The sequence below is a fragment of the Lampetra planeri genome, chromosome 17 (genome assembly GCF_965212315.1).
Source record: "Lampetra planeri chromosome 17, kcLamPlan1.2.h2, whole genome shotgun sequence".
NCBI lineage: Eukaryota > Metazoa > Chordata > Hyperoartia > Petromyzontiformes > Petromyzontidae > Lampetra > Lampetra planeri.
This window is the reverse complement of record NC_136123.1, coordinates 13,462,498-13,487,978: the sequence shown is the minus strand read 5'-3', so window position 1 is coordinate 13,487,978 and position 25,481 is coordinate 13,462,498. Positions and strand designations below refer to the sequence as shown.

Here is a 25,481-nt window from a genome sequence, read left to right as displayed (position 1 = left end):
CCCTCCCACCCGCCAAGAAGCCCCGCCCCGAAGCCCTGCCCCTCCCACCCGCCCCGAAGCCCATCGCCCACCCGCCCTGAAGCACCCCCCCCACCCCGAAGCCCTCCCCCTCCCGCCCCGATGCCCTCCCCCCGCCCACCCGCCCCGAAGCCCCCCCCTCCTACCCGCCCCGAAGCCCCCCCCCCTCCTACCCGCCCCAAAGCCCCCGCCCCCCGTGCTTGACTCGCACCCTCCCCCCATGTCCCCCCCATCACGTGACGGGCGGCGCCACCAATCGCGAGGCGGAACCACGCAGGGTCGCGAGCAGCGGTAAGGTGTGCACTGTACACCCAACACTGCACACTACACTGTACATATTATACACGACACTGTACATATTATACACGACACTACACGCGACACTGTGCAAACTAAAAGACCGCACACATTGCGCACACTAACACTACGCCTACCAATAGTGTAAGCACTGTACACATCAACACCGTGCACACTGAACCTGCTAACACTACGCACTGTACATACTAACACTGTACACACTACAGTATACACTGAATACACCAACACAATATACTAACACTGTGCACACTAACACACAGAGGTGGGACAAAGTCATTGTTATGCAAGTCCAAGTCGAGTCGCAAGTCATCAAATTCATGACTCGAGTCTGACTCGAGTCCAAGTCACATGACTCGAGTCCACATCTCATAGGTGGGACAAAGTCATTGTTATGCAAGTCCAAGTCGAGTCGCAAGTCATCAAATTCATGACTCGAGTCTGACTCGAGTCCAAGTCACATGACTCGAGTTCACACCTCTGCTAACACACACTGCACTCTAACACTGTACATACTGAACATAACACTGCACACTAACACACACTGTACACTAATATTCTTTACCGAAAGACCCAAAGAATATTAATTCCTGCAGTCACGAAAACTTTAAGTCAAGATTTAACTGTACACTAAACATACTAACACACTCTAAACACTAAACACTAACACTGTTCTGTTTTCGGCGAGAGTTCAGAATCTGTCCCAACTGCACACTACACACGCAACATACTACACGTATTATGATGTTGAACTTCTTTCACACCGTACGTAGCTAACCGTGCTAATCACAGGGGCGGGGGAAGGACAACAAACCAAACATAACACACTCCACTACCATCGTAGTATTGTATGCTTGCCGACATCTTTTTTTGAGAGCATATTAGTCACTAACATGCGACTGAAGTTAAGCTGACCACATCCATTCTGTCATTGATGACGGCAGATGACCGTTGTCATTGGCTTCGAGGGGAGTGCAAACAAGCTGGGGATCGGCATTGTGCGAGATGGTGTCGTCCTCTCCAACCCACGCTGCACCTACATCACCCCTCCTGGCCAAGGTGGGCTCTTGCACAACGTACGGTCACCCCGGGACCGGTAATATTGACGATTCCTTTTCACATGGCGTCATTCGTGAAAATTCCATCTCGAGATGTGGGATTTGTAACGCGCTGCGCAGATTTTGCACAGGCGCAGGAATCCGCAAACAAGGAGGGAAGGCCGCTAGAACCGGCGCCAACTATTGCCCAAGTTCTGTGGTCCTACATTCGGGTGTTTGGCCAGCTCCATTCATGAGTGCTAATACAGTACATGGGGAATGTAATGGGCTAATTGAGGACTGTGAAGGTGATGGGGCTGACACCATCACCACCTCTACCGCCACTACCGCCGCTGCTGCCATCAGCACTACCACCACTGGCCACCATGGTCGCCGTTGAGGGGTGGTAAGGAAACTCCCCTGGCAAGGGTAGCACCACTCATGCTCAGGTGATCTCACCTACTTGGGAGTCAGTCTGTGTATTACACACACACATATAGCCAAACGAATGCAAGAAGCACCTGGGTTCGATACCCGACTCGGGCACCTTTCTGCGTGGACTTTGTATGTTCCCCCCATGTTCTGCATGGGGTTCTTACGGGTTCTCCGGTTTCCGCCCATAGCTTAAAAACCACACACAATGTAACCGGTATTGGCCAAACATCATAATGCTGAAATATTACTTTACCTGAAAATTACTCAGAAACCTCTCCCTCTCCTGTGAAAACTTGGCAGGACCTTCCTTAAAAAAAGTCTTGAGACTCAGTGAAGCTTCCTCTGTAAATAACCAGAAATAAAGAATGATTGAATATATTTGTTGTAGCTGCTATCTCCAAATTTAAGCTAACTTTTGTATTATGTAGTTTTTTTCATCAAACTAAGACCCATATCTAAGAGAGAGGGTGCTTGAGAGGGTGTTTGCCTCTCCATATCTGGTAGTTTGGCAGTGTCAAGCAAGTCTGACTGCTGATGAGACGCTTAATGTGAAAACCGTTTCAGAGTTTTGCTTGTGTTGAAACAATGCTGCTGAAATGATTGACTGCCGGAAGGCCGTGTGGGATGTGTAAAACAGTACTATGTTGAGGGATGGATAAGTCAAGGATAAGGCGTTTTTATTGTGTGCTATTGGAGCAGGGTTTCTACCGCGGGACACAGCTAAGCACCACCAGGAGCGAGTGTTGGAGATCTTGCAGAAGGCTCTGGATGAGGCAGGGATTGCACCAGTCGAGATTGACTGTGTTGCATACACAAAAGGTGAGTGTAGGAATTATTGTGTTGGCAAGATCGTTTTGAATGATTGTCCCTTTGCAAAGAAAAATCTTTAAAAGTAGAATTGTTAAACAACGACCGGAAAACTGGTAATTGTCATAATCGTTTAATGGTTTAAAAATGTAGGAAGCGGTAACCGATGATTCCAGCGGGGTGTGGGTAATGGGTGCACCGATTGGCACACGTGGACGTGCAAACAGCACGGTGGCACTAGTCACCGCATGCACACGGCCCCTGTGGTTTGCAAGTGCAGAGTGCTACTATCACACTTAAATAAATTTACATTTATAGGAAAAAAAATCTGTTTTATTTTCACTTACCTTGATGCTGGCTTGCTTGTCAGAAGGGGCACAATGAGTCACCACAATTGCACACACACACAGGGGGCAACCTCGCACACACACTCACCAACAACAACGATCCCCTGTATATCCTTAACAGACTGTTGGGGCAAATGGTGTTAGCGAGCACCTATGAAGGCTGGCATGGCACACGAGGGCGTGGGTGGCCAACAACACGCCCGGCTGCTTTGTCTTTCCAATAGTGATGTTTGCACACCACACCAGGTACTCATTTGAGGCTGAGTCGACCTAAGGGAGGCCCATGACCAGTTTAGATAATCACCACTGGTGTTGGTTGTGAGCGGGAATCGAACTCGGGTCTTCGGGTTCATCGTGCAGCGTGTTTACCACTACACTACTTTTATACCCACACACTCACTTTCACACACACACGTGCACGTGCCAGTACACACGCACAAACACTCACTCCCAGCGCAAGGCTGACTCATCACATCTCACAGAGGATCGCGTTTTAAGTCAATGTAAAAAAAAATATATAAATAATTTTGGCTTGATTGTACATCGGGTGTAAATCGAGGACTGCCTGTAATTATTCAGCATTGGGATGTTTGGCCAGTACCACAACTACATTGTGTGTGTGGGTTTACCTATGGAACGAAACAAGAGAAGCCACGCAGAGGAAACCCATGGAGAACAGGGGAAGAAAATGCATTGCCGCTGCGCCACCACCCTGCTGCCCAATGTGGTGCTTTTTGAAGCAATTGTGTGGATGCCAGCGATGTCCGCTCCCAACGTGTACCTCGTGTGCAGGCCCCGGGATGGGCGCCCCGCTGGTGTCCGTGGCCCTGGTGGCACGCACTGTGGCCCAGCTGTGGAGCAAGCCTCTGGTGGGAGTGAACCACTGCATTGGCCACATTGAGATGGGGCGGCTCATCACTGGAGCGCACAACCCGATAGTGCTGTACGTCAGCGGAGGCAACACACAGGTGAGGGTGGGCGAGTGGTCTGTGGTGTCTTCGAGGTGCTTGTTTGATAATTATAATGGGTGGAAGGAGATGCGACCGGTAACAAACATCCCCATCAAAGTTACCATCGGTAAGAGTGAACACGTTTCTTGAATTGAGTAAAGTTACAAGAGCTTGGGAACATTTATGATGGTAGGGAATTCGAAAGTGAAGCAGTGCGAGGGAAGAAGCTAAAGGAGAAGTGTTGTGACCTGCAGTGTGATGATTGAGTGGGTGGGTTGTTGAGTGGGTGCTTGGGTGAATGAGAGTGGGTGCGTTGTTTTGACCTGCAATGTGGTAGTTGAACACAGTATGAATGAGATTCAATTCTGTTAAATAGACACTCAATATGAGTGGAGAAATCAACGAGTGAACTTCACACCAAAAGTAACCATGGTAGTTACGAAAGAAGAGTGATAAGGAGGCAACTGAATGCCAGTGAGCATGGTTAGAGAGTAATGGAGACTTTGACGCCTGTATGCAATCTACACCAGGGGTCAGCAACCTACACATCTGGAGCCACATGGGGCTCATTAAGGACTGCTTCATGACGTTATTTATTAAGGACCACCATCTTGTATTCACATGGACCTCCCCTAGGTCGACTCAGCCTCAAACGAGTAAGTGGTGTGGTATATCAACATCGCCACTGGGGAAACAAAGGCGGCCGACCGTGGTGAATCCAAGTCCCGGGCGAAGCCGGGTAGTAAAGCTAGTATTTCATAAATCTTGTGTTCGGTAACTTCTGTTATTTACCTTTCTGTTTCGGTCTTGGTCGAAAGTGTAGTTAAACTTTCGGTTTCGGCTTTGGTTTCGGTCGAAAGTGACGTTAAACTTTCGGTTTCGGCTTCGGTTTCGGCCGAAAGTGAATTTTTTACTTTCGGTCTGGTTTCAGTTTTGGCCGAAACCAGAAATTTTGTTTCGGTCGGCCTCTAGTTTGCGGCTCTTGAAATATTAAGTTTTTTACCAAATAAAATAATGGCTCGTCTTGTTATTTTGGTTGCTGACCCCTGGTCTAAGCGCTACATGAAGAGTGTCCGCCAAGGACGCCTGCTGGAGGTTGTTATGTGGACGTCAATTTATTATTATACTCTTAATTCTTTCGGAAAAGTCACGTAGGTAAAAAAATGAAATTAAAATTAATAAAAATAAAACAATAAAATCACGACGTTTCGGAGGCAACACAAGTCTCCGTCATCAGGTGGGACCGTCACAGCCAGATTTTCTGCATCAAGTGAGGCAGGGATTCAAGATGCAAGCCCTTAAATACAAGTTAAGGGGGAGGAGAGGGGGGGGAGGAGCTTATCAGAATGTGGTAGCCAATGAATGGAACGTATCGGGAGGGGGGGGGGGCGGGGCTAAAAGAGGGCGCGAGGTACTCGTGGGCGTCCTCGGCGTGAACGTGTTTGTGCGCAAGTCACTGTGGATGTACATGATAGAAAAGAATCGGAAATGTCCATGTTTGTACCAGTGTTGGCTGACAATAAAGAGAGTACTGTTAAACGCTGGGGATGTTAACACTCGGTAAAGTAAAATAGTGCATGTCAGATAAGATGGTCCAAAAAATGTGTAGTTAAATCTTTTTTGCATGGTTGATAACATATTTCCAATGATTACTAAGTTTGTACCCATCATCACGATTGAAATTATGTCTGTGTTTGTATATCTGAATGGCTTCGTGTACAAACCTTTGATGGTAGCCAGAGGGTTTGCAGAGCACCTTAGTCTCGGAAAAAACAATATCATGAGAGCCCACCGCGTTGTAGCAATGATCGGCAACGGTGGAAGACTCAATTTTGCCGTGTTTCAGATTTGAAACACTGCAAAATTGAGTCCGCTCCCAACACTGCAAAATTGAGTCTTCCGCCGTTACCGATCATTGCTACAACGCGGTGGGCTCTCATGATATTGTTTTTTCCGAGACTAAGGTGCTCTGCAAACCCTCTGGCTACCATCAAAGGTTTGTACACTAAGCCATTCAGATATACAAACACAGACATAATTTCAATCGTGATGATGGGTACAAACTTAGTAATCATTGGAAAGATGTTATCAAGCATGCAAAAAAGATTTAACTACACATTTTTTGGACCATCTTATCTGACAGGCACTATTTTACTTTACCGAGTGTTAACATCCCCAGCGTTTAACAGTACTCTCTTTATTGTCAGCCAACACTGGTATAAACATGGGCATTTCCGTTTCTTTTCTATCATGTACATCCACAGTGACTTGCGCACAAACACGTCCATGCCGAGGACGCCCACGAGTACCTCGCGCCCTCTTTTAGCCTCGCCCCCCCCTCTCCCGATACGTTCCATTCATTGGCTACCACATTCTGATAAGCTCCTCCCCCCCTCTCCTCCCCCTTAACTTGTATTTAAGGGCTTGCATCTTGAATCCCTGCCTCACTTGATGCAGCAAATCTGGCTGTGACGGTCCCACCTGAGACTTGTGTTGCCTCCGAAACGTCGTGATTTTATTGTTTTATTTTATTAATTTTAATTTCATTTTTTTACCTACGTGACTTTTCCGAAATAACTAAGAGTATGAATCCTTGCAGTCACGAAAGCTTCAAATCTAGAATTAATTTATTATTATTTCACTTGTTTACTCGGGAAAGTGTCACTGAGTCTCAAGACTTTTTCTAGAGGGTCCCGCAAGTTTTTGCAGTTGGGGTTGATGCTCCCGCTGTGTGTAATCCCAATTGAGTTATTTTCAGGTGATTTTTCAGCTTCGGGATGCTTGGCCAATACCGTTAAAGTGGCTTTTAGTTTATGAGAGGTAATCGGAGAACCCGGAGAAAACCCATGCACAGGGGTCGACAATAAAAATTTTAAAAACTCAATATTTCTATAGCCGCAATTTATGTGAATATTGTCACGAAGTGGTCCGTAAAGGGTCGCATGCAGCTCCGGAGCTGCAGGTTTCCGACCCCTTCCCACGCAGAGCAGGAGGAGAACACAAACTCCATGCAGAAAGGTGCCTGAGTCTGGAATGGAATCCAAGCCCCTGGAGCTATGAGGCGGTGCGAGTGTCACGACCACACTGTCACCCCGCTGCCCAGGCAGTTGACGATAGGGGTTATGCTAAACTGAGCGGCAGAGGCCAACGCTTCATAGGAAAAATAGTTTTCATATGAAGATTAAAATATTGTCATGCAAGTCACATTGTTATCTGGCAGTGAAACGGGTTGACAGTGACGCACTTTGCAGGTGATTGCTTACTCTCAGAGGAGGTACCGCATTTTTGGGGAAACCATCGACATCGCGGTGGGAAATTGCTTGGACAGATTTGCTCGGGTACTCAAGGTAAGCTCTGACATCCTTTTTTTTATCTGACACATGCAAGGATGAGTTTTACAAAGCAACTCAGTGGCCTGTTATGAAATTAAATATACAATCGTAATACAGCTTTCATAAAATCTAGTTAAATATTGCAAAGTAATAACAATAGAAAATGTTTGTGAATGAGAAAATTTGGAGCTCATATTTACGTGGGCCTCCGTGTTATTGCTGTTTAAAGTAATGGACTCTATGAATAGTGCAGTGTCTTTAAAAATTACTCACACCGACATGTCACCTGCTTACACTTTATTACTCCTGTTCACGCGCAAGTTGTAGGCACTCCTATATCTATCTTTGCAGTCACATACACTTGACTTCTCCCCGCTCTCACCTATTCTGCACCTCACCTATCCTGCACTCAGCAACTCTGCACACAGCAATTCCACACTCAGCGGCTCTGCACACAGCAACTTCGCACTCAGTGGCTCTGCACACAGCAGTTCTTAGAACTCTGCATCTCCACCGCTGCCCTCACCTACGTTGCCTCATACCCGCTCACCCGTCTGTCCCGGGTGGGGGGTTCAGCCAACACCTGCCCGGCGACGGCTTGAGGGTTGAGGCTTTGTTGACGGCTTGAGCGGCAGCGGCGAGATGTCTTCACTCTTGGTTCCCGGGCAACTCAACTCCGCTCACGCACACTCCCGCTTCTATCCCCCTGCTCATTCCGAGTCCTCACGTGCTTCCCCTTAACCGCTGCATGCCCGGCGCCTGGTGTCCTCATTAATCCCTTATCATCACCCCCCATCTCCCATGACCCCGACGCCAACCTCCGGCTTCAACGTTCCCATCTGTTCGACCTTGTTTGCACCCGCTTCTCCCCTTAATTACTGTCGCTTTGTCGGTGCAAACCTCATGTTGCAACGTGCACACCTGTTTGCCTTCAGTTGCACCAGCTTAACTGCGCACAAAAAAAAAATATGATTGTTTTGTTTGTCTCTTAGATATCCAATGATCCAAGCCCTGGATACAACATTGAGCAAATGGCAAAGAGGTATGACAAATGCAGCATTTTGTAATTTGGCAATGCAATAACACCAATGTTCTTGCATGTGTAAGGACAGTACGGGGTGATGTAGGGACAGTACGGTTCCCCATGGCCATGGTTACTAATTAACGTAACGGGAACAGACAGGGTCACGTTAAGGTAATGTGGGACCTAAGCAATGTAGGACCTAAGCAATGGCGGAGCCAGGATTTTCAGGTAGGGGTGGCAACCCCTCCAGCAATGAAAAATAGGAGTTGTTAGTAAGGACATGTCCCTTGCTTTTTATTTGACGCGTGTGCAGCGATGGTGCAGCCATCGATCGAGGGTCGAATTCGAACCGCGTTGTGTGATCGGCATCGCGCTCGCCGAAGGTGTTTGCCTTCAGGGAAGTCGTGTCCTGTATACGCAACTACGCACAATTCTGTGAGTCACTTATAACTGCTTTGCCGTTACTTATTGCCAATTATTGACACAGGCTATTGTTCTATCATCTCATAGAGTCCCTGGCACGTAATAATATGCTACACAGTGGCAGTGGGGGTCGCAAAATGCCGATTTATCTCCATATATACAAACGGCAAAGTTGTGAATTTGTGTGTCTGTTCAAAATGTTTAGCGTACTTCCCGACATGCAACAAACTGGAAATTTGCCAAGTGGGTACTTTCCAGACTGTACACCATGCAAAAATTATAAAAATATACTTGTTTTTTTTTGGGGGGGGGGAGCTTAATAATGCATATATTTTTTGCATGGCAAGTGAGCTGTAACGTCAAATCTGCCATGTGACCCGCGCATGTGGAAGCGTAACGCATTGTAGTGTAGTGGTTAGTGCGCTGCGCTACGAACCCGGTGACCCGCGTTCGATTCCCGCTCACGGCCACCACCGGTGACGATTGTTTTAACCGGTCCTGGGTCTCCCCTAGGTCGACTCAGCCTCAAACGAGTAACTGGTGTGGTGTGTGAACATCGCCACTGGGGAAACAAACGTGGCCGGGCGTGGTGCTGTCACTCACCCCCTCGTTACTAATAAACCCCAATGATCCGATCGAAATTAGGGATTTCGATCGGATCATTGGGAGGGCACGTGCCACCCCACCCCCCTCACTGGCTCTGCCAGTGGACCTTCTTCTTTAGTGCTGCCTAACGGCGTGTGCGACTTCACGATGATATTGGTCCCGGTCTAGCACGGCGTGTAGAGTTTGTGCTGTTGTTAATTGTAGCCATGTTTTGATGTTACTGAGCCATGTCGTTTTTGGCCGTCCTGGTCGTTTTTTCCCTTCGATTTTTCCTTCCAGGATTAGCTTTAATAGCTGGTATTTGTGGTCGTTTCGGGCAATGTGGCCTAGGTAGTAACACTTCCTGCTAATGATGGTCTTCAGCAGTTGCCTGTCAGTGCCCATATCTTGCAGAACTTGTGTATTGGTGGTTTTGGCTGTCCATGGGACTTTCAGCATTCTTCGATACAGCCACATCTCGAAAGCTTCGAGCCTTTTTGTTGCTGTTATTGTCAGTGTCCACGTCTCAACTCCGTACAGCAAAATTGACCAGATGTAGCATTTCAGTGTGCGCAGTTTCAGTGATGTACTCAAGTTGCGGTCTGCAAGGAGTGTTTTCCATTTAATAAATGCTTGCCTTGCTTGTTCAATTCTGCTCTTGATTTCGACTTCATGGTTCAACTGATCGTCAATGATTACACCAAGGTATTTAAATCGGTGTACTTGTTCCAATTTTTCGCTACCAAGCTTGATTGTTATTTCGCTTGTAGTGGACCTAAGTGGTTGCTAATAATGAGTGATGCGACAAGCGTTGACAGGGTCGCGTGAGGGGAAGCATGGGACCGAACGGTCGTAAATTGTAATAAGGGCAGATACAGACAGGGCCAGGTGCGTTGAGAGAGGGTTCGGTAATAGGGGCGTGGCTGGGTCGTGAGGGGGATAAGAGCCGGCGCGAACCGGGGCGCTTGGCTGCTGGTGTGGGGGAATTGCCATCGCCGTTGTCACCTTGGAGCGGGTCGTCTTCATCATCCTGGAGTAGACACCTTGTAGTCTTGGAAGGCTAGAGCTATGTTGTCTCAGAATAGAGCTATCTAAGTTACCCAAGTGTATATAGTCACTCGTAGTTACTCGTTAAGTTATAAGTGAGTCGGCGGACTTTATTCATAATAAATATACATATAACGGAACAAGACAATGTCTCTGAGAGCTACATTACACATGCAACAAGCTGACTTTGTATTGGAATCCTTGTTGATGTTGAATGTAAAAAAACGTCAAAATGATTTCCTGCTGAAATGAGCACCAATGTGGCACTCATCTCCTATTTACAGCCCTGAGCAAGTAGTGAAAATTCCACATTTATACGACGGGAGAGTCTATCCGTAAGATAACCACTGTTGACTACCCCGCAAAATCGTACTCATTGTATTGATCGAGGAGGGAGGGGTGATGGACTAGGTCATCCACCAGCCATGATTTGAACTCGCATCCTCCCCATGGTGAAGCCCCTGGCTCCAACGCCGATGCTGATGTTGCCAGCCGGTCGTGTGTGGCGTGCGCTGTGCCTGACCCCAGAGGGAGCTTCGTGGAGTTGCCGTACACTGTCAAGGGCATGGACGTCTCCTTCTCAGGGATCCTCTCCTACATCGAGGTGAGCGCATAACAGCAGCCTAGACCTATAGGTTTCATTACACTGATTAGCATGGATTCTTATCGTATTCGCGGCGAGCCCAGGGGTCAGCAACCTGCTGCTCCGGAGCCGCATGTGGCTCTTTAAGGACTGCTTCATGACGTTATTTATTAAAGATCACCGTCTCGTATTCACATGCATTGCGGCTCTTGAAATATAGAGGGTTTTTTTTACCGAATTTGAAAAAAAATTATCTTGTAATTTTTTTTGCCGACCCCTGGACTAGCAGGACATTTTAGTGAGCCGGATCAGGGCTCCCCCCTCCTACTCCAGCTAGTCGGGGTTTTACTCTGCTTATCTTCTCCAAAATAATGCTCACCATTGCTGTGTTAATAGATATTATTTAGCGCCGGTCATTTCGATGCAACGATCCATTTGGTGCCTACTAGTGAGATTTCATTGTGGTGTATCTACGGTATCTATCCTCTTGGTCTTGTTCCCTCCTTTGACTCTTATGCCATCGCCAGTCTTGACCATCGGCCATCATCCCGTCATGTGATATGTCCTTCCCAAGCCCATTTACCTCTCCTATCGATCAACACGATGAATGTATGTTAAACTTCTTTCACACCGTACGTAGCCAACCGTCTTAATCAGAGGTGTGGGGGAAGGACAACAAACTAAACAGAAAAAGCAGTTCTAAAGCAATGACTTTCAATTTATATGATTTAAAAGTGCGTAGCTCCAGTGGCTTCCTAACATCAGAAGGAAGAGCGTTCCAGACGGCCCCAGCATCACATACATACGGGAACAGTGGGTTGCACGTCAGTTGTGCATCAGTCGTGGCATCTGGCCCAGGCAAGAGGTGCGAGTGTGGCTGGGTGGCCTCCCCAGCACGGTTTGCGGGGAGCTCTCACCACGTGAAATTGGGCATGTGTGGTCTGTGCATGCGGCACGCAGGAGGCAGCGCAGAGAATGCTGGCGAGCGGCGAATGCACTGCAGAGGATCTATGTTTCTCACTGCAGGTATGAAATTTGGGGCTACGTCATGTTCTATTTTATCTTGACTTAAAGCTTTCGTGACTGCAGGAATTCATATTCTTTGGGTCTTTCGGTAAAGCCACGTAGATAGAAAAATAATAAAAATATCACGACGTTTCGATCGCAACACAACCAATCATCATCAGGTGAAAAAATATAGTGGGAGAGCTGCTGAGGCAGGATGTTATAAAGATTTGAGATGGGTGTCAGCTAAATGCAAAGATAACCTTATTTCCAAGTTCAACCTCCTTTCCAAGAAGAAGCCAGATCCACACATTAAAAAGTTAGACGGTGACAAGATTGTTATCAATCAGAGTAACAGCCCAATTTCCGACAGCCTAAAATCGGTTCTAGCTAAACGGTTGAATTTCGCAGTCACCCCTAAACATCCCAGTTGATAGTATCATTGCCCAGGTTGATGTAGCCCTTAATGGTTTGGGATACATTCTTGCAGATGTGGAAAGATCGGAAATCGCTGCAATCCTCAAAAACGCTAAGACACAGCAACATCAGCAAGGATGAGCGCTTTGAGCTTTCCAACTAAAAAAGAGAGATGACATAGTCATCCTCTCAGCCGACAAGGGCAATGCCACTGTAATCATGGACAAAACCACATACAATAACTCAGGACCTACTTAATGATGGCAGCTATACCAAAATCAATAGAGATCCTACCAACCACCTGGTTACGAAAACCAACAATATCATCACTGATTCGACATCTTTAATTGAACCAACCTAGCGGCTTTCCTTAAAACCTTCTGCTGCTAGACACACCCAGATTTTATGGCTTACCAAAAGTCCATAAAGAAGGTACACCACTCCGTCCTATCGTCTCCACCATTGACTCACCCACCTAGAAACTGGCCCGATTTCTGAGACCTTACAACCATTCACTGGTAAGACCACCTCAGCTGTACTTAACTCAGCTCACTTGGTATCTTTAATTAAGGACATCTCACTGTCTCCAGATGATCTGCTTGTCAGTTTCGATGTAGTATCTTTGTTTACCAAAGTTCCTGTGCCTGACACCATTGCAATAATTGAAGATTTGGTCCAACAAGGACTGAATGCTGATGTACCGGCCCTGGTTAGACACTGCCTCACCAATACTTACTTCACCCGGAATGGAACATTCTACAAACACGTTGAAGGTACCCCATTGGGTTCTCCGTTATCTTCAGTTGTAGCCAATGTTTTCATGGAAAATTTTGAAACAGATGCCATTCAGGCATCCACCCTACATCCTTCCTTGTGGAAGAGATACATAGATGACATGTTTGTCATCTGGCCACATGGCCTACCAGCTCTGGGTCAATTCTTCAACCACATTAATTCCAATACTCAGCCATCAAATTCACCATGGAGGTGGAAAAGGATGGCAAGTTACCATTCTTGGATGTTTTAATCGAAAAGAGACCAGATGGCTCAATGGGACACTCTGTCTACAGGAAAGCCACCCATACAGACGCCTAACCTAAAACCTGACTCCCATCACCATCGATCCCAGAATAATTCCCTCATCAAAACTCTACACCATAGAGCTCGTTGTATTTTACCAGCAAAACGTCGTACTCAAAAATTGTAAATGTTGTGTATTCACTCTTCAACACACCGGTGGGCTAAAGTAGTGAACTATTTGTCTTTTGTCAACGTGACACTTTTTTACAGGTGGTGGAGGGCTACGACACATTTATAAATAACGTGATCTAACCCAAAAACGTTTATTATGAATAATATTGGTCGTGAAAGCCTACGTGTTAAAATGTCTTTACATTAACAGGCTAAATGTCTCACTAACGCAGCCAACGTTGCTCGTTTTCCTCGATGTGGCGGTGGTTTTCGTTTTTCTTACGTTGACATGCTAATCTCTCACAATACAATGGCCACCTCCACAGCTTCGTCGTCCTGGAGGTAGCTCAGCTCTCCGATCTTACATTGACATGCAAATTTCATCTCTAGCCCCACCCACTTCGCTTATGACCCTTGGGCTACAAACCTTTATAACATCCTGCCTCAGCAGCTCTCCCGCTATATTTTTTCACATGATTACGATTGCTTGTGTTGCGATCGAAACGTCGTGATATTTTTTATAGTTTTTCTATCTATGTGGCTTTACCAAAAGACCCAAAGAATATAGTATTGTATTTTGTTATAATCCCAGACCATGTGTAATTGCTATTGTAAGTCATGTGGAGTTGACTTGTAACTAATATGTTCATATTTGAATGAGAACTTCAAAAACTGGTTGTTATATTTTGCATAATATCTGAAATACAAGTGTTTTTACATCCATAACTCAGAATAGTTGCACTTGGGTGGCAGGGTGGCACAGTGGTGACACATTTGCCTCAGCAAGAAGTTCCTGGGTTCGAGTCCTGTGTGGAGTTTGTATATTCTCCCCCTGTTCTGCTACGATTTCCTCCGGGTTCTCCAGTCTCCTTCGTGTTGAGTGTGTCTCTGATGCGTGCGCTGCAGGAGATCTTGTTGAGTGTGTGTGTGACGCGCGTGCTGTAGGAAACCGTGTTTGCGATGCTGGTGGAGATCACCGAGCGTGCCATGGCACACTGTGGAGTCAGGGAGGTGCTCATCGTGGGCGGAGTTGGGTGTAAGAATCAGCAACCCTCCACACCGGACCCCTGCGTGTGTGTGCAGGGCTGTTCACTTCATATGCGACGCACCGGGCAGCGGGCTCGAGCAGCAGCATGAGAAAAATGAACCGGCGGGTGATTGGGTGGGCGCCAGGGTGGCGCTGTGCTCACATTGAGAAACATGAATTGAGATTATTTAGATTATTTTGCGCTATAAATGTCCAAATTATGGGTCACTTTGTTAAGTGATCATTTGTGGCCAAGTCGCTTCTGAAAAAAACAAGTTAATACCTCAGTCGGCTTTGTCTGGTAGGACGGGGATGGTTTAGTTGCATTTGTATGTGTTTGGGTGATTTGTTTACCGTATACATTACACTCCTATAGTGTTTTTGGTATTGTTTGTTGTTGTAACGTTCTGACCCGCCTCTACTGGACATCTGTGAAAAAGAGCTTTATAGCTCATCGGATTCCTCCAGTATAAATCGTCTGTTAACTTGGTGTGGGAACCATCCATTAAGGTCACATGCCCCATGAATGCCATGCATAATATACGCTCATATAGTCTGTTTTTCATTGTTAAAGTGACTAAATGTGTGCTATTAAATTCAGATTAATTCTCTCATAAAACATGTATTTTACAGAAGAGCATGAATTATCAATTTCGTACAACTTGTGAAATTTACCGCGTATCTGCTTCACTGAAGGTTATCGCTCTCCTGACTCCGCGCCGTCATGTGGCATCTTTGAGGATAACTCGCCAGACGGTGGCTCTCACCCATGTGCACAGGCAACCTGCGTCTGCAGGAGATGATGGAGGTGATGTGCAAGGAGAGAGGAGCAAAGCTCTTCGCTACTGATGAGAGGTGAGCTACAGCAGTGCTTCGGAACCATAGAGCTTATGTCCAGTTCGGTGGCTGCACATTTGTTTTAGAGTTTGCCAGTGCACCCGGTTGCTGACAATGGACGTGGAGATTTCAAGGGATGTTGCCTTTTATTCTTAAACTCCAAATCTGTACACGAGAAGCATTGCACGGGGCCTCTCACTCCACGTTAGGCACAAAGCGTGCGCCCGTGATCCATCAGCACGGAGGGCAGGCTGTTGCCCGCGCAGGATCGGTGGGGCCTCGCTGTTCCGCTTCTTGCCCACGTTACTGCCAACATTGGCGAGGGGTGTACAGGTATCCCTCGGGTTACGCACGTTCGGTTTACAAAATTTCGCGTTCACCCAATTGACAAATTGTCGATGCTTTTCGATAAACGAAATAAAATTTCCGCCTGAACGGAATTTCACTCCGGCCACGCGCCGGGAGATCTTCAAACAAGAAGCACCACCCGGGAAGCTGCCTCATCCATCCGCGACAGCGTCAAGGTGTCCCTACAGTGCAACAGTAGTAATGCCTCCATATCACCTTTCCAGGAATTCCAAAATGAAAATCTTTTGGTGAGATCCCTAAAAAGGTAAATATAACCTTTAATTAATTATTATTCAATCGTTCAATATTTGATCTTTATTACTTTTAAATAGTGAAAAGTGACATTGGTGTATATATTAATGGGAAAAGTCATTCCAATTTACGAAATTGCATTTTTCGCGTTTTTCGAAGCATGTATCCCTTTTGTAAATGGAGGAGTACCTGTAATTAATTACATCCAGATGTGGATTCTTAATGAGGGCGGCTTCTCTCAGACTCCTACCACACACCCCGTGCCACACCGCTCGTAGCACAGGTGAGAGATGACCAGGCACGAGGTTGCCAAAATTATTGAGAACAGCAAAGTGCCAAAAACAAATATTAAATTCAGTGAAGCAAAAGCCTTGAGAGAATTGAGAGCAAATAAAGATACCCAAATTATTGCTGCTGATAAGGGCCGATCGACTGTTGTGATGCCCCGTGAGGACTATGATAATAAAATCTAAGATTTACTCTATGAAGTTACCTACCTTAAAATTAAACGAGACACAACCAGCACCTTGGAACGTCTGATCAAACCAAGGGCATCAAAACCACCAAAATTGTATGGGCTACCAAACATTCACAAACCTGATGTCCCATTAAGACCCATAGTTAGTACAATAGGCTCTGCCACGTACAAATTAGCACAATATGTAACGAAACAAATACAGGACCTCTTCGTTCATCAAAAACTCTGAACATCTCGTAAATATAATGAAAAATATTAAGCTTAATTCTGATGATATTCTCGTAAGTGTTGATGTGACCTCTCTGTTCACGAGGGTTCCAGTCAACGAGTCAATTAAATTACTCGAAACTCTGGTAACGAACAACGGTTCAGCCAAAGATATCCCAAGACTAGCTGAACACTGTCTAAAGAACACTTACTTCTTGTGGCAAGGTGACATCTATAAACAAAAGGAATGAGCAGCAATAGGCTCTCCTTTGTCTCCTGTGATAGCGAATTTGTACATGGAAGATTTTTAAACAAGCGCAAAAGCTTCAAGCACACTAAAACGATCTGCTTGGTTTAGATATGTGGATGACACATTGATGGTCTGGCCACACGGCAAAGATACACTGAACGCATTTCTAAATCATCTCAACTCAAAAAACCCATCCATCCAGTTCACCATGGAAGTGGAAGCTGACAGAACTCTACCATTTCTGGATATTCTGCTCGGACGGGGTAGAAATGGTAAAATAACACGGTGTTTACCGAGAGAAAATGCATACTGACGCCTATCTGAATGCAGAGTTACACCATAAATCTGCTGTTATCAAGACGCTCATTCATCGAGCTAAGAAAGTGTCAGATGGTGACAATCTGAGAAGTGAAATTCAACATGTTAAAATGGCGCTGCAAATGAACGGTTACAATGATGCACAAATCAACAGGGCATTGAATACCAAAACCAAATCAAATAACAAGAGCATTGAAACGCCCAAGTAATGATCAAAATATCGTACATTCCGGGAGTAACTGATAAACTAGCCAGATGTTTGGAAAAACAAAACATCCGAGTCAGATTTGGCACAGTACATAAAATACAGATATTAATATCTAGTACAAAAGATGTATTACCGAAACTATCAACAGAAGGTGTGTGCAGGATTAACTGCACGTGTGGTAAATGTTATGTTGGGCAAACAGGACGAATGATCAGCACGAGACTAAAAGAACAGAGAAATATTCAATTCTCCCAAATGCAACTGTCAGCAGTAGCAGAAGACGTGTGCCAACAAAAGCACCCAATTGATGTTGAAGTTTTGTACAAAACTAGCTACTACTGGCCAAGACTAATTAGATAATCTATCGAAATTGAAAGAAAAAAAAAAAAGCTTTAACCGTTCAGTTAGCTACCGTCTTAGTGCTGCGTGGAAGCGAATTATCAAATAATATTCTTAGGTTTTTTCGGTAAAGTCACGTAGGTAAAAACATTAAAAAGTAAAATAAAATAAAAATAAAAATCACGACGTTTCGGAGGCAACACAAGCTTCCGTCTTCAGGTGGTACCGTCACAGCCACGACAGCTGTATCAAGTAAATGAGAGATTGCAGGAGTTACCACTGCGTTTATATAATGGTTGGAGAAGGTGGTGGGGCAAGGGCCGCATACTTATTATTAATATGGTAAGGTGAGGTTTGAGACTAAGAATAGACTGCATAACAAAGGCTGAGCCTTTGTTATGGAGAGGTGCGGTTTGTGACTCAACCTGTAACAAAAAGACCACCACTAAACATGGTTAAACAGTAATGGTTGTCTGTCAAATAAGATTGGCAAATAAGTGTAGTTAAATCTTTTTTGCATGGTTAATCACATCTTTCCAATGATTACTCAGTTTGTAACCGTCATCACGGTTGAAATTATGTCTGTGTTTGTATATTTGTATGGCTTCGTGTACAAACCTTTGATGGTAGCCAGGAGGTTTGCAGAGAACCTTGGTCTCGGAAAATACAATTTCATGAGAGCCCACCGAGTTGTAGCAATGATCGGCAACGGCCGAAGAATCAGTTCTGCCGTGTTTCAGATCTGACTTGTGCTCGCGGACACGATCAGAAACATGACGTTTCGTTTCTCTAATGTAGCAATCACCACAAATGCAACTCAATTTGTAGACTCCAGGATACTGTAAGTCAGGAACGACATCCTTCACAGATGGAATCAAATCACGGATTTTATGCACTGTACTGAATCGGACTTGGATCTTATGTTTGTTTAGAATTTTGGAGATCTTTTTGGTCACGCCTGCTATGTATGGCAACGTGATAGTTTTGGTCGGAGTTTCATGTGGCTGTTTTTACCTACGTGACTTTACCGAAAAAACCTAAGAATATGAATCATTGCAGTCACGAAAGCTTCAAATCTAGCATCAAATAATACATTATTTAAATGCATTCCGACAAAGGGCAGCGCACTTCAATAGGGATTACCGTTGGTAGGGCTATTTTTATAAACACAATAGACAGGAAGGACACGTTCAAAGGGCTCGCATAATACACATGCATAATGTACGTTGCCTCAGTAATCCCCCCCCCCCCCATCATTGTGCAAGAGCGCAGAAGGGTGGTCAACACATCTACGCCTCTATATAAGGAACGAAACAGTAAGACTTCTCCACAAATCTGGCTGTCGCCTGATGAAGCTAGTTGTAATTACTGGCGAAACGTCGTACTCAATTTGTAAATGTTGTGGCTTGGCTCTCCAACACTAGTGACGAATTGGCATGTTCTGTTTACGTGACAACCCTTACTAGTTGGCTGTGTCGGGTGGTGGCGGGTTTTAATGACACATTTATACATTTACGCGATCTAACCCAAAACACCTCTTATGGATATTGGTCGTGAAAACCTACGTGTTAAACTGACAGGTGAGAGAGATTAAATGAAACGTTTCCATGTGAATCAAAGCTGAAGGGAGCTGCTGCTTTGTTACAGAAAATAAAAAATGTCAACGTTTCAGGCAGTGGCCCTTCATCAGAGCTTAGAGGATATGGGCAGTAAGGCAAGCTCCCATGCAGTTGCAAATCGCACTGTACGCGATGGGGCTCTCAGACAACTGATACATTTTACCAACCATCTTCTTGGTTCTTTCGGTAAAGTGACGTAGAAGGAAAGTAATAAAATAATAAAAATAAAACATAATAAAATAATTCTCACACAAACATTAGTGACTGGAGGAATCTATACTCTTTCGTTCTTTCGGTAAAGTCACGTAGGTCAAAATAATAATAGATCACGACGTTTCGATTGCTTGCATTGTGATCGAAACGTCGTGATCTATTATTTTTTCTACCGACATGACTTTACCGAATAAACCAAAGAGTATAGTTAATGAGCAGTTTTAACTTCACATTAATGGGATTTAAGTATCTGATGTTTTACTTAATTTAAATCTATTCTTTCCACGTTTTTGATTTGGGATTATTCATCACTATCACCTGAGAGAGAGCTTTGTAGACAAAAGAGAGGCAGTGGCTGAGATCTTTGAATTATCACGTATATTTCTTCCACGGTCCTCACAATGTAAGTGCAGATATATTCAGGAATTGGTTGCACACCACTGCCAATACAGTTGTATTACAATTGCAGTGTGTGCAGCAGTACATAATTTATAACGCAGTGCTTCGTAATGAGAACAAGAGGTAAAACCATTTGTACCAAGACCATGCTTTGTTATATTGTGTGGGGAGATGTAGTGTAAGCAGTGCACTGTGCTACGAACCCGGCGACCCAAGTTCGATATCCGCTCACGGCCAACACCAGTGACGATTATCTGAACCGGTCCTGGGCTCCCCTAGGTTCACTCAGCCTCAAATGAGTACCTGGTGTAGTGTGTAAACATTGCCACGGGAGACGCATGATGCTGGCCACCCACCTACTCGTGTACCGTACCGGCCTTCACAGGTGCTAACAGCACTTGCCCCAACAGTCTTGTTAAGGTTAAACGGGGGATCTTTGTCTTTGTGCACGAGGGGAGTGATGGTGCAGTTTAAGCGTACTGTGGTATGAACCTGGCGACCTAAATTCAATTCCCACACAGACAACACGGGTAATGGATCTGAACCAGCCCTCGGTCGACTCATCCTCAAATGAGTACCACGTGTGGTGTGTAAACATCAGCATTGGGAAAAAAAGGCGGCCTGGCGTGGTGCTGGCCACCGACCCCGTGTGCGTGCCGGCCTGTGTAGGTGCACGCCGACTGCATTTGCCCCAAACGGCCTATTAAAAGCTATCCGGGGGATTTTTGTGTGCACACATTTGTGTTTCAGGTTCTGCATCGACAACGGAGCGATGATAGCTCAGGCTGGTTGGGAGATGTTCCGATCAGGCCTCACAACAGAGATCAAAGACTCATGGATAACGCAACGGTAACGTAATTCATTGAGCTGCATTTAGAGTATTTGGCGGCTATACATTTCCACTGCTGTTTGGTTATTTCGGTAAAGTCACGTAGTTAGAAATAAAATAAAACAAATTACGACGTTTCGATCGCAAAACAAGCGACCTTCATCAGGTGGCACCGATACAGCAGGAGAACCGCTGACATAGAAAGAGCTGCTGACAACAAGAGTTTATAAAGGGTTGTGGTGGGCCCAACCCAAGGGTAAGTGGGCGGAGCTAGAGAAGGAAGAAGGGGGGGCAAGGGGGGGGGTGAGAGGGGGGTGGGCGCAGGTGATCGGTGGAAGGCAGAGAGAAGCTGTGCCTGTGGAAGACAGAGACGCTGTGCCTGTGAGGCCTGTGGGGCCAATGTGGGAAATTAGCATGTAAATGTAAAGTACCTTGTAGATAACATGACTGCTTCTTCTGCTGCAACAATGTCCTCCAAATGTAAGGTTAACCTTATTGCTAAATTCAATAACTTCTCAAAAAAGAAACCAGATCTACACATTAAAAAGCTAGATGTTAACAAGACTGTTATCAATCAGAGTAGCAGCACAATCTCCAATAGGCTAAAATCGGTACTAGCTCGAGGGCTGAATTTTGCTGTCACCCCCAAACACATCCCAGTGTATGATATAATTACCCAGGTAGATGTAGCCCTCAAAAGTTTGGGACACATCCCGACAGACGTGGCAAGTTTTAAAATTGCCACCAACCTTAAAAATGCTAAGAAACCCATTAGTAACATCAGCAATGACGAGCGCTCTGAACTCGCCAATTTGAAAAAGAGAGATGACATAGTCATCCTCTCAGCTGACAAGGGCACTGCTCCTGTCATCATGGATAAAACCACATACAACAACAAAATCCAGGACCTTCTTAATGATGTCAGTTACACCAAAATCAAGAAAGATCCTACCAACTGGCTGGCTACAAAAAACAACAATATCACCAATTCGACTTCTCTAATCCAATGAAACAAGCAGCTCTCCCTTAAACCTTCTGCTGCTAGACCACCTAGATTCTATGGTCTTCCAAAAATCCATAAAGAACTCACCTACCTACAAACTGGCCCGATTTCCGTCTGAGACCTTGCTTCCATTCACGGGCAAGACTTCCTCAGCAGTACTTAATTCAGCTCACTTGGTCTAATCAAGGACATCTCACTGTCTCCAGACGATTTGCTTGTTAGCTTTGATGTAGTCTCTCTGTTCACCAAGGTTCCTGTACCTGACACCTTAGCAATCAATGAAGACTTGGTCCAACATGGACTGAATCCTGATGTACCAACTTTGGTGAGACACTGCCTTACCAATACTTACTTCACCTGGAATGGCACTTTCTACAAACAAAATGAAGGTACCCCCATGGGTTCTCCCTTATCACCAGTAGTAGCGAATGTTTTCATGGAGAAATTTGAAACAGATGCCATCCAGACATCCAACCTACATCCTTCCTTGTGGAAGATATACGTAGATGACACTTTCGTCATTTGGCTACATGGCCTGTCAGCACTGAACAAATGTCTCAACCACATCAATTCCATACACCCATCCATCAAATTCACCATGGAAGTGGAGAATAATGGTAAGCTACCATTCTTGGATGTTTTGATTGAAAAAAGACCTGATGGCTCTTTGGGACATTCTGTCTACAGGAAAGCCACCCACATGGATTCCTATCTAAAGCCTCATTCCCACCACCATCCGGCTCAGAAGAATTCCCTCATCAAAACACTACACCATAGGGCCCACTGCATCTCCGACCAACACCACCTAGCCAGTGAACTTGAACACGTACACCAAGCCCTCAAGATGAATGGATACTCGGACCGCTCTTCACAAAGCTGTTTCTCCAACCATGGAGAGACAACTGCCAGAGAATCCAATCAAAACCATCACTCCACCATACATAGCAGGTGTTACCAAAAAGATTTCCAAAATCTTAAACAAACACAAGATCCAGGTCTGATTCAATACAGTAAACAAAATCCGTGATCTAATCCCATCTGTGAAGGAGGTCATTCCTGACATGCAATACCCTGGAGTCTACAAACTGAGTTGTACCTGCGGCAGCAGTTACATTGGGGAAACGTAATGACATGTCTCGGACCGTGTTCGCGAACACAAGGCAGATTTGAAACATGGCAGAACCAATACCTCTGCCATAGCTGACCATTGTTATAACGCTGTGGGCTCGCATGATATTGTTTTTTCTGAGACCAAGGTGCTCTGAAAACCGCCGGGCTACCTTCAAATATTTGTGCGTGACGCCATCTATATATATAAAATCGCAAATCTGTCTGTCTGTCTGTGTGTGTGTCTGTCTGTCTGTGTGTCGCCGGACCATACGCAGTTTCATTGGACGAAATGTGAGGGATTTACGAGACACGATTGGTCCGTTTGGTTTTCCACGGCGGTTGCCCCTGGCAACGGGTAGCGACGCATTCGCTGCGGGGTGGACGCCATTTTTAATTCCCGTTAAAAATATGCGCACGCATTAACACGCGACTCTGAGGTAAATTCATCAAAGTTTCACGTCCTCTTCACTCCCCCCCCCACCCCAATGTGTGCAATTACTATTATAGGGTCGGTAGATAATAAAATTATAGCGATTAGACAGTATTATTGTAGCGCGGGGGGGGGGGGGGGGTAACGGCCCCAGTACCCAGCCTCAGCCGGGTGGGCAATTTAGGCGAGGCCGGAGGCTCTGCACGGTACTAGGCCTCGACACCCCACCACACTATAGGCCGTACATATTACTGCACAGCGGCCGAGGAGATCGTGGCTGGGGGGGGGGGGCAGGGGTAGCAGCCCATCTGTGTATATATGTAAGGTTATTAAGAAATATATTTGTCACCCGGGCAACGCCGGGTACTTCTGCTAGTCCAGATATATAAACAGAGATAATTTCAACCGGGAAGATGGGTACAAGCTGAGCAATCATTGGAAGGACGTTATTAACCAGGACGGAATTCGCTGTAATACTTCCATCCTGCCTGGCGTTTTGTAATTTCTCACATTAACAGGGCGACCTTCCCCATCCTCATCCTTTTTACATACTAATTTACATTTACATGCTAATTTCTCACATTGGCCTCACAGGCACAGCGTCTCTGTCTTCCACAGGCACAGCTTCTCTCTGCCTTCCACCGATAACCTGCACCCACCCCCCTCTAACCCTCCCCCCCCCTTGCCCCCCCCTTTCTTCCTTCTCTAGCTCCGCCCACTTACCCTTGGGTTGGGCCCACCACAACCTTTTATAAACTCTTATTGTCAGCAGCTCTCTCTCCTGTGTCAGCGGTTGTCCTGCTGTATCGGTGCCACCTGATGAAGGTCGCTTGTGTTGCGATCGAAACGTCGTGATTTGTTTTATTTTATTTCTACCTACGTGACTTTACCGAAAGAACCAAAGAGTATGGATTCCTGCAGTCATGAAAGTTTCAAATCATCATTTCCACTTCGTTTGAGCTATCATTTATGGGCAGGTCGCTTCTGACAAATAGCGATAGCTAAGTAGGTCCTACTTAGTAACATAGTTAATTGTGACAGTTTTAATCAAAATACCTATAATTACTTATAAATTACATTTTTTTTTACCAATTATGAATCCTGGTATTAGTTAAAAAAAAGAGTTTTAGTTAAATTACTGATCTTTTAACTATGATACAAAATATAAGCATGTTTAAACACAGTTGCTGAACCCAGGCCCAAAATGTCGAGGCAAGCAATAAAATAGGACTAATCAAAGGTGTCATAACGCCACATTTCTTGAATTGAGCAAGGTTTCGATTTAAAGCTTTCGTTACTGCAGGGATTCATATTCTTGGTTCTTTCGGTAAAGTCACGTAGACGGGAAAGAGACGATGGGAGAGAATTCCCAAAAGCCGAGCAGTGTGAGGGAAGAAGCAGAAAGTGTGACGTGGGAACACGCCGCACCTCCGATGAGCACGGTTGGCTATGTACGGTGCAAAAGTAGTTAATCATACACTACACTATTCCGCACCTCCGATTAGCATGGTTGATGTACGGTGTGAAAGAGATTTAACATACGTACATATATGCTGGAACATTTCAGCTGATTCACTCTTTCGTTCCTCATTTGTACAAATCTCTACTGGGAAACGCAGCGCGCTGCCTGTGTAGTCAACGTTGTTGCCGGTCTCTTCCTCTTTTTTGTTGTGCTCCACAGATTCCGTACGGACGACATGGAGGTGACTTGGAGGGATTAATTGAAGCAGAGAGAACACAATTCCTGTTGTTCACCGAAGTTGGCGAACCACCCGATATATTATCTTGTATATCTTTGTTTTCATGAAATAAACTGTAATATTCCATTAACTTTATTGCAGTTAAAGGTTTGGTTGAGTACTTGACAATAAGATAATAGATTTGAAGCTTTCGTGACTGCAGGAATTACTCTTTGGTTCTTTCGGTAAAGTCACGTATAAAGAAAATAAATTTAATAATAGAATACAACTTTTCGATTGCAACACAAGCAACCATCATCAGGTAAAAATGAATGAGAAAACAAACATGGTAAACTGAGAAATATAATGCAATACAACACAGCTAACACAACAGTCAACACCCTACCTGGTTGATTACG

The 25,481-nt window shown here is 45.3% G+C and overlaps 1 protein-coding gene across 10 annotated transcripts; it reads left to right on the top strand.

Moving 5' to 3' along the window:
- Positions 1–216: 216 nt before the first annotated feature.
- OSGEP (O-sialoglycoprotein endopeptidase) lies at positions 217–25,213 on the top strand. Of its 10 annotated transcripts, none has more exons than XR_013586162.1 (13): positions 217–309; positions 1,278–1,392; positions 2,505–2,624; positions 3,752–3,927; positions 7,161–7,256; positions 8,234–8,283; positions 10,849–10,924; positions 11,864–11,929; positions 14,462–14,552; positions 15,323–15,398; positions 15,953–15,993; positions 20,762–20,860; positions 25,065–25,213. XR_013586162.1 is itself a non-coding variant. In XM_078602179.1 (12 exons), exons 2-12 carry the CDS (start codon positions 1,278–1,280, stop codon positions 25,102–25,104), a joined length of 1,005 nt encoding a protein of 334 aa, XP_078458305.1. In that variant the 5' UTR covers positions 217–309; the 3' UTR covers positions 25,105–25,213. The 10 variants fall into 10 exon arrangements, 8 of the variants coding, with proteins under 8 accessions (XP_078458305.1, XP_078458301.1, XP_078458309.1 ...); XR_013586161.1 differs by having other exon boundaries at positions 10,813–10,924; XM_078602179.1 differs by lacking the exon at positions 15,953–15,993.
- The last annotated feature ends 268 nt before the right edge of the window (positions 25,214–25,481 follow it).

What these genes read in the sequence shown, in the direction of transcription:
- OSGEP (XM_078602175.1), top strand. Translation starts at nt 1,278, where the DNA reads ATGACCGTTGTCATTGGCTTCGAGGGGAGTGCAAACAAGCTGGGGATC. An exon ending in CATCACCCCTCCTGGCCAAG is followed by an intron (nt 1,393 to 2,504) that starts GTGGGCTCTTGC and finishes CTATTGGAGCAG; the next exon opens with GGTTTCTACCGCGGGACACA. An exon ending in ATCTATGTTTCTCACTGCAG is followed by an intron (nt 11,930 to 14,461) that starts GTATGAAATTTG and finishes CGCGTGCTGTAG; the next exon opens with GAAACCGTGTTTGCGATGCT.